This window comes from Papio anubis, chromosome 3, assembly GCF_008728515.1.
Source record: "Papio anubis isolate 15944 chromosome 3, Panubis1.0, whole genome shotgun sequence".
Taxonomy (NCBI): Eukaryota; Metazoa; Chordata; class Mammalia; order Primates; family Cercopithecidae; genus Papio; species Papio anubis.
Window position 1 is genome coordinate 126,256,007 of NC_044978.1, and position 17,081 is coordinate 126,273,087.

Below are 17,081 nucleotides of genomic sequence, written 5' to 3' on the forward strand. Positions count from 1 at the left end.
TTTCATTAATTCTTAAGAGAGACCTCTATTATCTATTTCACTAATGAGTCTAAGTTTGCTTTACTTTTTTTTTTTTTTTTTTGAGACTCGCTCTGTCGCCCAGGCTGGAGTGTAGTGGCCGGATCTCAGCTCACTGCAAGCTCCGCCTCCCGGGTTCACACCATTCTCCGGCCTCAGCCTCCCGAGTAGCTGGGACTACAGGCGCCCGCCACCTCGCCTGGCTAGTTTTTTGTATTTCTTAATAGAGACGGGGTTTCACCGTGTTAGCCAGGATGGTCTCGATCTCCTGACCTCGTGATCCGCCTGTCTCGGCCTCCCAAAGTGCTGGGATTACAGGCTTGAGCCACCGCGCCCGGCCGAGTTTGCTTTACTTTTAATTGAGACGGGGTCTCACTATGTTGGCCCAGGATGGTCTTCAACTCCTGGTCTCCAGTAATCCACCCACCTCAGCCTCCAAAGTGCTGGGATTACTACAGGCATGACCCATCACGTCCAACCTAATGAGTCTGTAATTATTGGTCTCATTAAATTTGCACGTATACATGCATTTCAATTGATAAGGCACTACACCTTATTCTTAATTCCTTTCCTATTTTGAACAAAAGTCTCCTTTTAATCTGGATTTCTTCCTCTTATTGTCTGTATTTAAGAATGCTTGCCTATTTCATCTTTGTATACTCTACCCCAGCAATACTTTGCATAGAGTAGGTGCTCAATGAAAAAAACGCATCATCCAACCTTCAAGACCTGCTAATAAAGTATTTACAACATCCTTATTCCAAAACAAATCACACAATCTGCCCTAACAGCTCTGAAAAGCCAAGTGACTCTGAGTCCATAATGGGACAATCACATTCACACTAATTTTGACATAAACTGGGTCAAAACATTTATAACATACCTCACCAAAACCACCAAAGTACTCTCTTATTTTCTCTTCAGGTGTATCTGGAGAAAGGCCACCAACAAAAATTTTTTTAACCGGCTCTTTTGTTTTCATGGCTTTGGCCCTTTTAGGATCAATCACCTTCCCATTCAATTTATGTTCTTTTTGATCCATGACCTAAGAAAATTGAAGTTTTCATTTAAAAAATATATATCTTAACTAAAGTTCAGAGAATATTAATTTACTTAAAAGTAACTATAAATACAGATAATGCCAAGCATGTGTTGACTTGCTCAAGATTAAACTGTCAAGTCATGGTGGTGATGCAGTATCAACTAACATATACTAGTGTTTAAATCTAAAGGTAAGAATGGTAGGACATACACAAATTTAGCCAATTACTAGATAACCATTACCTTTTAACTGCAATATATACAAACATGACTGCTACTTCCCTTTAGCCCAGGATCAAAATAATGATTCAGTTAAAAGTTGCTTGCCTAACAGAATTTCAAAATATGTACTTCTGTGAACTGTTAAAACACATCCTTTTAACTAGGCATATTTAAATCTATAATATCGTTAAAGTTAATTTCAAAATTTAGCAGAGCCTGGAACCCAAATTATTCAGGAAACAATTCCTGAACCTATCTCTATCTTCATAAAATGTATTGGGGCAAGAAACTATTTTCTTCCTTCCTATACTATCAAGAGGGGGAACCACAAATAGGCAAACTCATTGTATCAAACTATCCATATGTTAATATTTTATATTATTAACTGATCAGAACACGTAACACACTACCTTATCTACACTCTCCGATTCTTTAAATAGCACAAAGCCAAAACCCCTTGATCGCCCTGTGATAGGATCTAACTTCAGAGTGCAGTCTACAACTTCACCAAATTTGGAAAAGTAGTCCTTCAGATCTTTCTTTGTAGTGTCCCAGCTAAGGCCTCCTATAAACATTTTCCTGTAAAGACAAAAAGCAGTATTAAAATGCTTAAAAAAAAAATTGCCTTAAATATTATCCACATCAATAACACACCTTTTCCAAACTGCACCAGTTTACTGGGCAGTATATTAAAACATCATTCTTCCTACATAACCACACATCAGGAACATCATATTCCAAAAAGCTGGCTTATTACTGCTGCTCCCGGATAATTACAAAATAGTGAGCAAGCAGCAAACTAAGTCTTTTAACTTGCTAAAAGATAAGCGTATACCCAAAGTAAAAATACTGTATATAAAGGTTTTCCTTAGATTACAAATTAAAAAGTTAAGAACAAAAAAACAGAATCTTAGCTTCAAATTTCTCTTCCAAAGTTCATTAAACTTGTTAAAATGCTATGCAGTTCCCCACTGATCTCAGCAACCAGCATTGGTGTCTATGCTGAAGCTCCTTTTCTATGTTAACAGTTCTCTCATGAACAAAACTCTTAGCACATAAAATGGAAAATTCTACATCTCACAATTAAGTTGTGAACCAATTTTTTTGATGTGCTAAGAGTCCTTAAGACAAAAGTAATGTGCAATATAAACAATTTAGTGACAATTATCCATTGAAGCACAATCCACTAATTAACTTAGATGATTCATTTACAGTAGAACCTCAGTTAACCAGCAATAAAGTATTTAAGCCTTTAAAATGCAAAAAGTGATGGATGGTAAGCAGAAAACCACCAAGACACTTTAAGACCAAAGGTATATACTCAAAATAAAAGATTTTAAGGTGAAATCTTACTAACATTACAGCAAAACACCAGAAAGTTCAGATCTGGCAGCTTTACACATGCTCCCTTTGTGCAAAAATGAGTAAATAAATAAATAAATAAAAGGCTACCCTACACCTAACCTTCTTTCAACCCTTTAAAAAGACAGGACTGGAAGTTTTTAATTTTAAGGGTAAACTGTCAGAATTTGTTATGTAATGGCTAAAAATGTCACCATGGGAATCAAATCAGACTTGCTCAGCATTTTCTCATCTTTTTAACTGGGGAGGGGTCCTGGGTGGGGACTGGGATGTGACACCAACTCAGCTCCATAAAGAAATTAAACGCCTTTCATTAGGAAACATCTCCATCTTGTGGGCTTTTAAGATATTGCCACTAAGGCCCATTCTTGGAATAAAAGGCAATTGTCCCTTGAATTAGGGTCTTTCTTCACTTCCTCAAAGACACCTGATTAACTGAGGTGTTACTGATCTTACTATCCTACCACAGTCCTGTTTCACTTCTAATGACAAAGCAAACTTTTAGTGCAGAGTAAGTCCTAGGTATATACTGCACTTCCCACTTCAGGTTAGCTTTTCAACTCACATGTATTCTAGAGCTGGGCCATTTATATGCTTAATATTCAGGACTTCCTCAAAGTTTCCAGGCTTGAAGTAGCATTTATTAAACAACTCTGGCATTTTATAAGCAAATGAACAAAAACACCCATCATGTTTTGTGTGTTTGAAATGTTTATTTCTTGCCAATTCCATGGAAGAAATTGGAGTTATTTTCTCAATATACATTGTCTTTAATTTGAATAGTGTGTACCTTTTAGTATACAATCTTTATTTACATAATTTGCTATAAACGCCTTATTTTTAACTTACAGGTCCAGAATACTTCCTTCACAGACAGAAGTTATTTACCAACATTCACCCTGTAAAGGTGAGGACACTATATTTTTAATGAGAAAGAGAACTGACTATAAAGCAATGACCTCTTGCTAAGATGCCCATGACAAGTTCCACCAACAGAAACAACTTCAATTGAGATTTAACTATTAAATTACCCTTTCCGTGATTACAGAAATTTCTCAATAATAACTAACAAACTTTGCAAGTATTTCAGCCTGAACACAACAGTTCTAACAAAAACATTTTTTAAGCTGTTGAAAGGCAAGAAAATTCTCTGTCTGGTCTATTCAGATATGAACAGAACTAGTTTTGATTTTATTTAACCAAAAAGCAATGTTTATATTGGGAAAATATCCTTAATTTAAAATTATTAAGAAACAAAACAATTACAAAGAAATAAAACACCAAGAATAAGGTATGTGGTATTATTATTCTGAAGCCCCAAATGTTTTTCAGACAAGCAGCAGATTTTCTTAAATACTACCTAAGCATCATCAGCTGGCCCAGCAAAGTGCTCTCCAAATGTACGCCCCACCTTTAGTATGGTAGTTGTTTAATATGCCTACCTTAGAGCTACAAGGGTTCATTAAAGATGCCTTCACTCCTAAACTAATAATCAAATATCACTTATCCAGAATATTAAAAACTTCAGCTATACAGCACTTTTGGAGAATAAGGAGCCAGATATTATTCCACCTCCCTTAAAGCACTGCCTGCCTTCTCTTTTCCCAATTGTTTTTAACCTTCAACCATTTGAAATGAGATTTTTTTTTCTAACAGCATCACACTTTCCTGCCTTCTTATACTTCAAATACAGTAATCATAATTTAACACTATGGCTCAGTCATCACTATTTTGCTAATTCAGAATACGCACAGGGTCTTCTAAACTTAGCTCCAACTCCACCTCATTTCTTCACAAGTTCTACTTTTCATTTTTGCCAGATCAATCACCAGTTGCTGTTCTAAAATGTCTCCCTTCCATTTTGTAGAGTAAATAGCTAGCGCTCAAACTTTTCAAATTCTGTGTAAAGTAGAAGTCTCTAAGCAAGCACCTAAGTGGCTCTTCTTTGAGACAAATGTATTAATATTGTGGCACACCAAGAACACTCTGGCTTTTCCTTCTGCTCTAATTTAAAAAGGATGCTGTTCTCAGGCTATGCTTAGGCTTAAAAAAAAGGATGCTGAACAAATAGTTGAATATGCTACAATGAACATAAACTGTACCAATTCCATTCCATCTTTACTAAATGGAACATATTAATTCCATTCCATCTCTTTCTGGTTTTGGTTTTTTTTTTTTTTTTGAGACAGTCTCACTCTGTTGCCCAGGCTGGAGTGCAGTGGCACAATCTCAGCTCACTGTAACCTCTGCCTCCCAGGTTCAAGTGATTCTGATTTCTCAGCCTCTGTGGGAGGGATTACAGGCTGCACCACCACGTCTGATTTAGTTTTTATATTTTTAGTAAAGACAGGGTTTCCTCTCGTTGGCCAGGCTGGTCTTCAACTTCTGGCCTCAAGTGATCCGCCCGCCCCAGCCTCCCAAAGTGCTGGGATTACAGGCGGAAACTACCATGCCCGGCCCCAAACTCTATAGTACAGTGAGGAAAGATCTGCTAATCTTAATTATGGATAAATGGGCACTTAGTCTCTACAATGTTGGCATACATGCTCTCCCTCAAACTGATAGCATAAGGTAATAATTTTTTATATATATATATATATTTTTTTTCTTTTTTAAACGGAGTCTCACTCTGTCACCCACGCTGGAGTACAATGGCATGATCTAGGCTCACTGCAACCTCCGCCTTCTGGGTTCAAGCAATTCTCCTGCCTCAGCCTCCTAAGTAGCTGGGATTACAGGCACAAATCACCATGCCCAGCTAATTTTTTTGTACTTTTAGTAGAGACAGAGTTTCACCATATTGGTCAGGCTGGTCTCGAACTCCTGACTTCGAGATCCACCCGCCTCGGGCTCCCAAAGTGCTGGGATTACAGGCGTGAGCCACTATGCCCGGCTAAATTATATACATATTTTGTATGACTTATCTTGCTTTTAAAGCACATCTACTGTCTCTCCAGATTACCTCTGCTGCCTCGAATACAAAGCATTTCATATTGCTGTCACTCCTACGTAAGTGCAAACACTTTCCAATGAAGTAGACAGAACTTCAGAAAATACGCTAAGCAGCCACGTTAAAAACAACCAAGACTTGTTCAATTAACAACAAAGATGGCCCCTAATGCTGCAATAAAGTTTAAACTTCGATCCCTTAGTTCTAAGTGAATCAATTCCAATTAAAATGTAGGACTTCATCTACAGTATTTTATTAACATAGCTGAATTTCTTAATCCTAGCTGTGAACTAAATACTCAGCACCCCAAGGCTGAATGTGGTATTCAGTTTAAAACACCTACTCAACAATGTAAGTCTCCTTGCTTTCACATTGGCTTACACCAAATTGTAAAATTAAATGACAAGCATAAAGTTATACAACTCAGCATAGATGACTATCCAAGTGTTATGTAGTATCATTCAGGAATTTAGACTGTTTTGTGGGACATTTTATCATCTTTTAATGCAAGTTTAGAAGCAATAAAGACAAAATGTTGGAGTTTAAACCCTACCCCTGACTTTTTTAAAGACAGGGTCTCGCTATGTCTCCAGGCTGGAATGCAGTGGCTCCGTGACAGCTCACTGCAGCCTTGACCTCCCGGGCTCAGTTGGTCCTCCCACCTCAGCCTCACCAGTAGCTCAGACTACAGGTGCCCACCACCACACCTGGCTAATATTTTTGCATTTTTTCATAGAGATCAGGTTTCACTATGTTGCCCAGGCTGGTCTTGAACTCCTGGGCTCAAGCTGCCCACCTCAGCCTCCCAAAGTGCCGAATTCCAGGCATGAACCACTCCACCTGGCCCCCTGCCTCTTACTAATTTGTGTAACATTAAGAAAAAAATATGAAAGTCCAAGATTGTCTGCCCATCTGTAAAAAGAGCATACCTCAGATATTCGCAGAGGGTTAAACTAGTTAACACACTTAAAGGACACCGAATAGTCTGACACACATCCTAAATGATTGACAAAAGTTACTATTTTGAAGGGGTAAAGCATTATAAGCACTCTCTAAACATAATTTAATGAAGCAAAATTTTTATTTACTCAATGGCTTAATTTTTTAAAACTGCATAGGCTTTATAAACTTTCCAATATTAAAAGGAAAAGGCCACAATGAGTTTTATATAAACATATTCTAATATTTTCAATGCTGCCAACCTGAAATAACGCAGAAATTTTTAAATAGTTGTGTAAAAAATATATATTAAAAACTAAAAAGTAGGTGGTATTTCAACTAAGACCTTTTAAATGTAGCTTCTAAAATCACCTTGATGACTTGGTCTACCCTACATTTATGCCAGTAATTTAGTAAAGAATAATTTAAAACATAAAAGGCAATATATATGGAGCAATCCTGGCTGCTGGAAAATGTTCCGATTTAATAATCCTGGCCTTTCCCCATCAATAAACTTATTCTCTGGACTATTTAGGTCACTAGGTTTTTAACATTCCCAGTCAATACTAAGTATTTCATTCCAAGATACCTCCCCTAACAAGTCTTTATCGTCAAACAACTTATTCAAGGTAAAAAGTTAACCATCATACTCCCAATTTTGGAATAGTATTCTTTTTGTGTTCTATAACTTCATTTTTATTTTTTTAGAGATGAGGTCTTGCTGTGTTACTCAGGCTAGCCTCGAACTCCTGGACATAAGCGATCAGCCTCCTGAAGTGCTAGGATTATAGGCATGAGCCACCACACCCAGCCAATCCTTTTAACTTTTAAACTTTTTAACTTTTAAAACACTTCCTAACAACTTATGATCTTACATAAGTTTATAACAAGTTCTGACAGTTTAAAAAATATAACAGAATGTCAACCTGACACACATTTCAGGTGTATAACTTAAATGACCAATCACTGTCATCTTTTAAAGTAATGTTACTCAGGCACACCACTAATCCTTACTGAATTTTTCCACTATTTTATCCATCATAATTATTCTTCTGAAATCCTAAAATGACAAACTAAAGCTAAGTCACTAGTTACCCAAGGGGAAGGGAGGAAGTTACAATACAACTAGATAATATCACACATTAGGGTATTTTAGAAGTTGTATAAAAACTACCTTGGGAGAGAGCTAGACAAGCTTTCATCGAGTTCAAATACTAACCAGCCTTTTTAGATCTGATCTGGTATATAATTCATGAAAACTACTTTTTTGAGACAGAGTCTCGTTCTATTGCCAGGCTGTGGTGCAATGGTGCAATTCTGGCTCACTTCAACCTCTGCCTCCCAGGTTCAAGCAATCTTCCCGCCTTAGGCTCCTGGGTAGCTGAGACTATGGGCGCACACCACAAGGCCCACCTTTTTTTTTGGAGGGGGGGGGGGACAGGGTCTCATCTTGTTGCCCAGGCTGGTCTGGAACTCCTGTGCTCAAGTAATCTGCCCACCTCAGCCTCCCAAAGTGCTATATTACAACCGGGAAGCACCGCACCCAGCCCACTTTTTAAAAACTATTTAAAACTAATCAGACATTAAGGTTAGCCAGTAACAAATCTTTACCAAAAAAACACTTTAGTCAATAAAAATATAAATTTTGGTATTATTTCCCCATTATTAAAGAATAGGTATTCCTCTCCCCCAGCTTTCTATATGACGTTTTCAAGGTAAGTGTGAAAAATTCTATTTTTAATTCAAGACTAATATACAATGGACCAAACATTTTCAAAAAGATTTCCCTGTGTTAAATCTCATTAGCTCACACTTTAGAATGAACCTAACTAAATGACTACTAGAAAGCGAAGTTGAAAAAATAAACATCTAATAAATGAAACACAACATTTTTTGAGGGAGGGGGACGGAGTCTTGCTCTGTTGCCCAGGCTGAAGTGCAGTGGCGCAATCTTGGCTCACTGCAACCTCTGCTTCCCAGTTCAAGCTCTTCTGCCTCAGTCTCCCAAGTACATGGAACTACAGGTGCCCACCATCAAGCCCAGCTAATTTTTGTATTTTTAGTAGAGACGGTGTTTCACCACGTTGGCCAGGTTGGTCTCGAGCTCCTGACCTCAGGTGATCTGCTTGCCTCAGTCTCCCGAAGTGCTGGAATGACAGGCATAAGCCACCGCGCCCGGCCAACAAGACAGTTTTTTAAATAAACTTATTTTTCTTTTTTTGAGACAGAGTCTTGCTCTGTCGCCCAGGCTGGAATGCAGTGGTACAACCTTGTCTCACTGCAACCTCTGCCTCCAGGGTTCAAGTGATTCTCCCGCCTTCGCCTCCTGAGTGACTACAGGCGCGTGTAACCACACGCCTGGCTGATTTTTGTATTTTTAGTAGAGAGGGGTTTTGCCATGTTGGCTAGGCTGTTCTCCAACTCCTGACCTCAGGTGATCCACCCATTTTGGCCTCCCAAAGTGCTGAGATTACAGGTGTGAGCCACCACGCCTGGCCTAAAAATAAACACTTTTTTTTTTTTTTAAGAGACCAGGTCTCACTATCAGAATGCAGTGGCTCCCCTATAGCTTCCTGCAGCCCTGAGCTCCTTCCTGGGCTCAAAAGATTCTCCTGCCTCTGCCTCCTAGGTAGCTGGAACTACAAAGCACACCCCCAACACGTTAATTTTTTTTTTTTTTTTTTTAAAGAAACGGGTCATACTATGTTACCTAGCTGGTCTAGAAATCCTGGCATGAAATGATCCTCACACCTCAAGACTTCTGAGTAGCCAGTGATTACAGGCACGAGTCACTAATTAACTTTAAATGCTTAATCCAACATCTCCCTTTTTTCACTTCACTACAAGGAAGCAATGACATCTTGTATGTTTACATTTTAAATAAGCTCTCAATCAGCTTTGTAAGGTAAACTCCCATTTACCTAGAGGTTAAGGAATAAGTATTTTCCTTAACCTGAAGGTTAAGGTTCTGGTTAACTGAGATTACTACATATTCACAATTCTATAAAATTGTGTATTGGAAGTCAATTTAGGTATCAATGTTGAAGTCAGAAAATGATTTGTACCTTGGTGAATTTTTAGAATTTTCTTATGTTTTAAAATCATGTTACTTTTCAAAAGCGTAAGGAAAAATCTGTAGGAGATTCATTCCATGACATTGTCTGTTGGTTGCTTTTTGAGTATATTTTCTCATGGCTTCATCTATCTTACTCATAAGACTAAATGGGGAGACAGACTTCCTGGCTGTGTGGGCTCTGTGCTAGTCTGAAGTCTAGATAAGCAGGAGTTTACAGTCCAAGACCCAATACTTAAACTGTCACCTTGATTACTGGACAAACACCACCAGTAAATAGGAGTCTTCCCTCCCCACCCCCAAATATTCTTAAATACCTAGCTCCAATGTACAATATAATACTCCAGAAACTAAAACATGCTTACCTTTACTCCACAGGAGTAAATCACTGGCAGTATCAACTATTAGGGCACTGGATAAATACACACAAGCTATGAAAGCAGGCTATGGAGTCAATCTTCCTGTGGTGAGCATTGTTTCCAACACACAGATCAGCAAACCAAGTAACAAACATGTTGTATTACCTGAAACCATACTGTTGGAAGTGAAGCAACAGAAAGAGATCCCACGCTTTCAGCATCCAGTTCAGTGCCCTATCTACTAAAACGTTGAAGCAGAACTGAAGTCAAATCAAGCTTGGACTAACACAAGTTATGTTTCACTCCATTTGTAAATGTGCACACACTTGAGGTACACAGCTTCAAGTGGAATGGAAAAAAAAAGTTATTACTCTATTCCTTTTTAAATGCTTTTCAAGCATGGCATGTATTATCACTTGAAGGCTAAAACTAATCACATCCTTCATGTCGGCCATAAATCACACACCGAAATAGTATACTCAAAATGTTCTCGTATTAGGGCAGCCTTACCCTAATATTATGTGTTAGGACGATGGCAGAGTACCCAGGAAATATTAAAAACATAACACTGAGTTTGTAGAAGGGGTCACATGGCTTAAGGGGAAAAAAACCCAGATTTAAAGCAAAGTATGTGATCTCAAAAACTACCACTGAAAAACTTCAATGACATTCTCCAATCCCAAACTTAAAAAAGCAGATGATTTAGTATCTTTCATAATAGATGAAAATTTACAATGAAAAGTACTTAATACTCCTCCCCTAAACAGTTCATCTAAAGATCTGGGGGCATCAATTTCTGGAATTTTTAACTCAGGAAATTTGTCAAAGGCTCCCAAGAATGCTAACACTGAGACCAATCTACTCAGGGTCTCAACTTTACTACATACAGTAAACCCAACTCTACTGAATCAAAGACCAGTAAATTTGGCATGAGACTACTCTAAAAGCGATTATTTTACAAACCAAACAATGTTCAGATTGCCCCAGAAGCCTAAGGTATAAGATCATAATTTCAAACATTTAAAGCAAAAACAAGAGCCTAGTCTTTTATAATTAGACAGGCGACAACCTACCACAGGATTCACAAAATTCCCAAATGGGAAGAATCACACTTGGGCTCATTATACACTAACCGTTAATAGGACCAGATCTACTGTCCTGTTATTAAAGAAGTATTGCTGGACTTTTAGCTGATAAGTGAATGGGGGGACTTTTTTGCTTCCTACCCAATCCAACGCAGGAAAGTCTATGTACCTACCTTGTAAAACTACCTCAAAGTTAACGCAACATTGTAGTTTCCATTGATTTTTAAATTTTAAAAACTCTGCCCTCAGATAGCTTGCTACATGGCATGTATATTTTGCCAGACACTAAGTAATTTTAAAGTACCTACCCCAAATGAACTGCAGCACTGCAGAGAACAGAATGGGTCCACACCACAAAGTAAAACGAGAAATTTCAATGCTTGTAAGTAAAAACTACTGACGTTAATGTTGGAAAGAGTAAATCAAAGTGAACTCAGGAGGGCATACTATGGAAATAATTACTGATTCTAAAGTCCCATAGTAAACTGTAGAAACATCCACTAAAGGTGTAACAGGCATGCCTTCCTAAAAATAGCTGTCCATTCTTACATGCAAAAGGAAAAAAACCTATTTCTAAAACCAACTGATTTTTAAAGTATTTTAGGATGAAACTGTAATCACTTTATTCTCAGACTTGTAGAAGGAAATGCACACAGAACCGTGTTTAAGAAATTCAATTTGGATACTGTATTAACCAGTCTTATCCTCAATATTAAGGCTATAAAACTGTTGCCCTTTTAATATCCCTCAAAATGGGAGAAAGAGAAAGGGACAGATATGGTGGCAAGCGCAGACACCCAAAAAAAAAAAAAAAGAGTCTGAAAGTTTTCATTAAAAAAGAAAGCCTTAATATCTGGAATACGATGGGGCTGCATAATTGCGCAGTTAAGAAAAATCAAGTATTAGATCCCTTAAAAATGAGGACTACATTATTTTTAAGTGTAATTCTAAAATCAACCTGGGTAGGCCGGGTGCAGTGGCTCAGGCCTGTGATTACAGCACTTGGGAGGCCGACGCGGGCGGATCACCTGAGGTCAGGAGTTCAAGACCAGCCTGACCAACATGAAGAAACCCTGTCTCTACTAAAAATACAAAATTAGCCGGGCGTTGTGGAATATGCCTGTAATCCCAACTACTTGGGACGCTGAGGCAGGAGAATTGCTTGAACCCGGGAGGCAGAGGTTGCGGTGGGCAGACATCACACCATTGCACTCCAGCCTGGGCAACAAGAGCGAAACTCCACACCAATTTTATCTTCAGTAAACGACAGCTGGTCACTATCTAAAATGTTTATTAACTATGAATATAAACATTTCTCCATTTTTCCTGAGATTATTCAAAAAAGTTGTAATATTACATCATTTTAGGTAGCAGGACAAGTGTAATTACTTGAAAGAGTCAAAACACTGACCTTCAAATTTAAGTTTATGATCATTTCAAATTACTGGAAACAATTACATGAGATTCAATGTACATAATGGAGTAATGTCAAACACAGTCATAGTTTAATCTTAATTTGCTACTCTTAGCTAGCAGTGAAATCGGGCTGTTAGTGCCCACCACTCACCAAATATAGGGAATAACATTCATCGAAACTGTGACCCCAGTCTTTTGTTTTCTCTTTTTTGCTTTTCCCCTTGCCTGTTTCCCATCTGCTTTTTCTCCAACGTAAAGCTGGACAGATTTCAGTGGATGAGACTACAGTAATAAGCAAATCTTTAAATGTTACCCTAAATGGGCTCTTAAAATAGAATGTAGCTTGTAAAGATATAAGGTAACTGCCTGCAAGTTAGTGGCCTTCTACTCTCCAGTGGTGGTGTATAAACCCCTGAAAATTCAAATATAATCCTAAAGGCAGAAAGACTTGACATTTAGGGGAAGGGAAAGGATGGATAAAAAGAACAATACTCAACCTACCAGCCTCCAAAGAGAAGTCATGCAATTGTGAATACATGTCAACCAACTGTTATTAATATTCCAGCCAAATCACACTGAAAACAAAAAATCTGGTAAGAGCTGTAGTGGAAAGCCACATTAGCCCACCTTTGAATGGTATATATATACACACACACACACACACAATTCTTATGAAAAGTCTATTTACAAATATGGTAGGTAAAAGACAAACATTTTTCCATAATACACAGTGCTGCTTAAAGAACTGCTTCAGACATCTCCAGAATATTTCAGTATAACATGCATGACATTTTAAACACAACATTTTATTTCAAGTAGTCTTCATATTTAGCCATTAAACTTAGAATTCCAACAAAAATATTTTTCATCTTAAATCAAATGCGAAGATTACAGTAATATTTTTTCTTGCTCGATATAAAAATATCGTTACTAATTGTTTAGCTTGAATTGCCAAACTGCAACTACATGCATTACCACAGACCAAATACCATGTAACGGCATCAGTTTTGCCCAAAGATTACACATGATGCCTAAAAAAGTATATATCCCAGGTACAAGCCTACTGTATGTACTATGGTCTAGAATTTCCTGGGGATCAATGGGCAACTAACCAATACACAGCCTCTGCATATTATGACTACTGAAACCTTTATAATACAGAAATAAAATTTAAAAGTTTTACCATTCTTCCCGCTGTGCCGTCGCTGCTTCAGAGTGTCGTGGGGAGGAGTTTGAATGGCTAGGGAATTAACAACCGGTACAGCAACCAATCAAAATTCTAGTTTTAGTTTTTGACACTGTTAGGGTTAAAAACTTTAATTCATTTACACTTCAACAGTAGGTAACTATAAAGTCAGCTGCTTTGCGATTTGAATTATCAGGGCTAACAGAAAGCCTGCCCCAAACAGGAAGTTATACAATTAATCATTTTGGTGCCTCTGTCCAAAGAACAGAATTCAGCAAACGAAAACCAAAATGTTAAAGATTTTAAGTTTCCAAATATCTAACATCTTCCTTTCTCAAATAAGCTATATACAATTCGAGTTAGATCTGTTTAATTTTTAAAAGTTTGTTTCCCTTCCCACCACCACTCCCCCAAAACCAGCACTATCATCAAACAGCCTGACAAGAATCTGCCTAGGCTGGGTTTAACCCTATATTCCAAAGTGCTTCTCCCCTCCCCACTCTCCCTCCAAATCCTGGACTCTTTCTCAGTAAAGGGAATCGTGTTTTCTAACACTGGGTTAAAGCGACATCTTACTGTTATATCCATCAACATCTTTCTCTTTACAGTTTAAAAAAAAATTCAGACACACACACACCCCTCCCCATTACAAAAAGGAATGGAAGCGTGAACCCACGATCATCACTCAGTAATCGGAGCTAAGAAAACTCAACCAAGAACCCCGATTTAGTCCCTCCTGCAAACTCCCGTATTATGTTCCCAATCCCAAATGCTGCATTTTAATACACTAAATGCAGATTTAGGTAGTATATACAACTGTTATTTCAATCAGAGGAAGCAAGTTAATACTAAGAAATTTGCACCAAAAAAAAAAAAGTATCCCACAGCACAATACAGGATTTGCTTCTCTTAAGAGGACTATAGGCCTCCCTTAGTGGGCGGGAAAGAGAAATCAAGACAGCAAAATAGGATCCTGGGCACCGGGAAAAAAAGGGGACTGGAGGTTGTAAAAAATTAGGTTGCACATAAAAAGTAAGTTACAATCTGTACTAATAGTTGGGGAACCCAATAGCTGAGGGCGCGAAAAGGGTGCGCGGTTAGAATAACTCAGGGGGGTGGGGGAAGGGTAGACACTAGGCCGGAGATAGGAACAGCTCCAGTCAAGTGCAGGCCCCATCGACTAGGAACTTAACCTGAGCCCGCGGAGCAAAACCAACGTACCAACAAGAAAGTCGCAACATTTCACCGGAGCTCATTTGGTCTGCACGTCAAAATATAGGGCCTATATGAACATGCCATTGTGCGATAGCGTATGGTGAAGAAAATGAGTAAGTCCTTAGGCAAACTTATTCAAAATCCCAAGAAAACATTCGGCCTGAGGCCGACAAGGGAGAGGCAGAAGTGGACAACCTACGCGTTCCCCAAAACATGCGCTTATAAACAATCGCATCGTTTCAGGATGGTGGAGAAGCACCAAATAAACCTTAGCAATACAAACAGGGAAGCTTTTTGTGTCTCTCTGCGTTTTTATGCCCAAGACTTTAGAATTTGGGAAAAAGAGGTGACAGCATGGAAAGAAAAAAAGGTACCCCTCGACAGGCGGGAAAAAATCCTGGCGGCTAAGTCGGTGGGAGGAGACCCATGGCGAGGGAGGAAAGGAGGGCGGGCCGAGGAGCAGCATGGTGACGGCTAAAGGTGGAAACGTGTGTGATGGGGGAGGGGGGCGATAAGCAGGCAAAGGAAGGAGGAAATGAAGGTCCGGGGAACCCAACATAGAAAAGGGGACACCAGAACAAGAAGGCTACTTGGGGGCCCGGAGAACGGGCTGAGAGCGGGAACCAGGCCTAATGGCGGGGGAATGAGGGGGAGGGGGACTAGTTGGGCCTGACTATCCTGGGCTGCCCCTTACTCACCCTTCATCCTCCTCGTTCTTACTGGCGTCAATCTTCGCCCCCTCCGACTCGGCGCTGCCCCCTTCAGTGCCTCCAGACGCGGTTCCGCCCCCGGTCCCGGCTCCGCTTCCCGCCGCCGCCGCTGCCCCCTGTGTCGCCGCCACCATGGCTCCCTCCTGCTCGCCCGCCGAGCCGCCTACCGCCGCCGTTGCCGCCGCCGCTGCCCCGTCCCCGCCGAACTGCTCCTCCGACATAGTGCTAGTGTCTCCGCCGCTGCCGCCGAGACTACACCCGCCGCTGCCGCGAACCGAAACTAGCAGCAAAGTAATCCCCGCCGCTGCCGCGCGCCCGCTCTACCTCGCGAAGCACACAAGACAGGGAAGGCGCGCGCGTGGCTGCAAAGGCTCCTGCGCCTCTCCCTGGCCTGCCCCCTTCGCCTCCCACTCTCGCGCGGCGCACACTCCCGCTCTCTCCCGCTGCACTAAAAAAGAATAAGCACCAGCGGCGGCCGCTCTTGCCTCCTCCTCGCTTTAATGGCGCCGCCGCGGACCACCTAAAATGGCCGACGGAAGAACGGCGCGTCCCGGTCACGTGATGCAAGAGCGCGCCCTTCGCGCGTCCCCCCCACCCCTCTCCCCCTAGGTTTTTTTTTTCCCTTTCCTCTTCGGTCCCGCCCTCTCGCTCCCCTTTATACCTTCCTCTCACGCTCGGCGTCGCACAGCCTGTGGGGGCCTTTAAAAGGAACCGGAAGTGTCGTGAGCTAAGACGGTCGCGCGGGGACCATCGAGAACAAGGAGTGCTGTTTCGAAGTAGCGGCTAGAGGGGCCCCTGCCTCCGCCCCCGCCCTTCCGAGGATTCCTGGAGTCCACTCACCCCTCCCCAACACTCCAGTAGCAGGCGGGAGCAGCAGCATCAGGCCGGGGTGTGGCTGCACCTCCGCGAAGGCGGCAGTTCCCCGTGCAGCTGCGGCGTTCAGGTGGGGGAGGGGAGGCTCACACCCTGCGGCGGCTTAAGCCTGGATGTACGCACTCGAGGAGGGAATTAGCCCTGAGATGTCAGCCCTGTGCCCCTGGCTCTGTCCACCCGGACGCCTGCGGAGCGCCAGGCGCCGCAGCGGACCGCGCGCGCACTGATTGCCGCAACTCCTCTTCCTGCCGTCGCCGCCCGGGACCGGGTGACATTGAGGTTTTCGTCTATCGCCGCTGGGCCGATAGGGCTTCTTTTTAAGATTTGACTTTCCGAGTAAGATTTTTGTTTGCCTGCTTTTCTCCTGAATTTTTTTTTTTTTTTTTTTGGTCGAAGAAGCAGGTAACTTGCATATCTTAAGGAAAACATCGTTTTTGCTTTGCTTTTGTTGTTTAAAGATCCTAAAAGGTACCGTGATTCTTTTACGTCAATTGGAAAGTGTGTTAAATCAAGGGTTCGCTTAATGTTCTTTAGTCCTACATAGGATATATAAATGTCGTGAGTCATCTTTACGAGCTTTATGAGTTTGTGTTCGGGTTTGGGTTTTTTTGTTGTGTGTGGTTGTTTTGTTT

General features: G+C 40.6%; 1 protein-coding gene across 6 annotated transcripts in view; it reads right to left on the bottom strand.

Moving 5' to 3' along the window:
* Nucleotides 1–16,152, bottom strand: part of HNRNPD (heterogeneous nuclear ribonucleoprotein D) — a 20,389-nt gene extending 4,237 nt beyond the window's left edge. For 2 of the 6 annotated variants that reach the window (XR_001902507.3, XR_001902506.3), the window contains exons 1-4: nucleotides 15,565–16,044; nucleotides 13,649–13,705; nucleotides 1,692–1,860; nucleotides 902–1,063 (exon numbers count right to left, since the gene is read on the bottom strand). Coding sequence is in view for 4 of the 6 variants with exons in the window: in XM_003898697.4 (XP_003898746.1) it covers nucleotides 902–1,063; nucleotides 1,692–1,860; nucleotides 13,649–13,705; nucleotides 15,565–15,797 (621 nt within the window). In the remaining 2 variants the exon portion in view is untranslated. Of the gene's footprint in view, nucleotides 1–901; nucleotides 1,064–1,691; nucleotides 1,861–13,648; nucleotides 13,706–15,564 lie in introns of all 6 variants that reach the window. The other 4 variants (XM_009206849.3, XM_003898698.4, XM_003898697.4 and 1 more) reach the window with 3 other exon arrangements.
* Nucleotides 16,153–17,081: the final 929 nt, after the last annotated feature.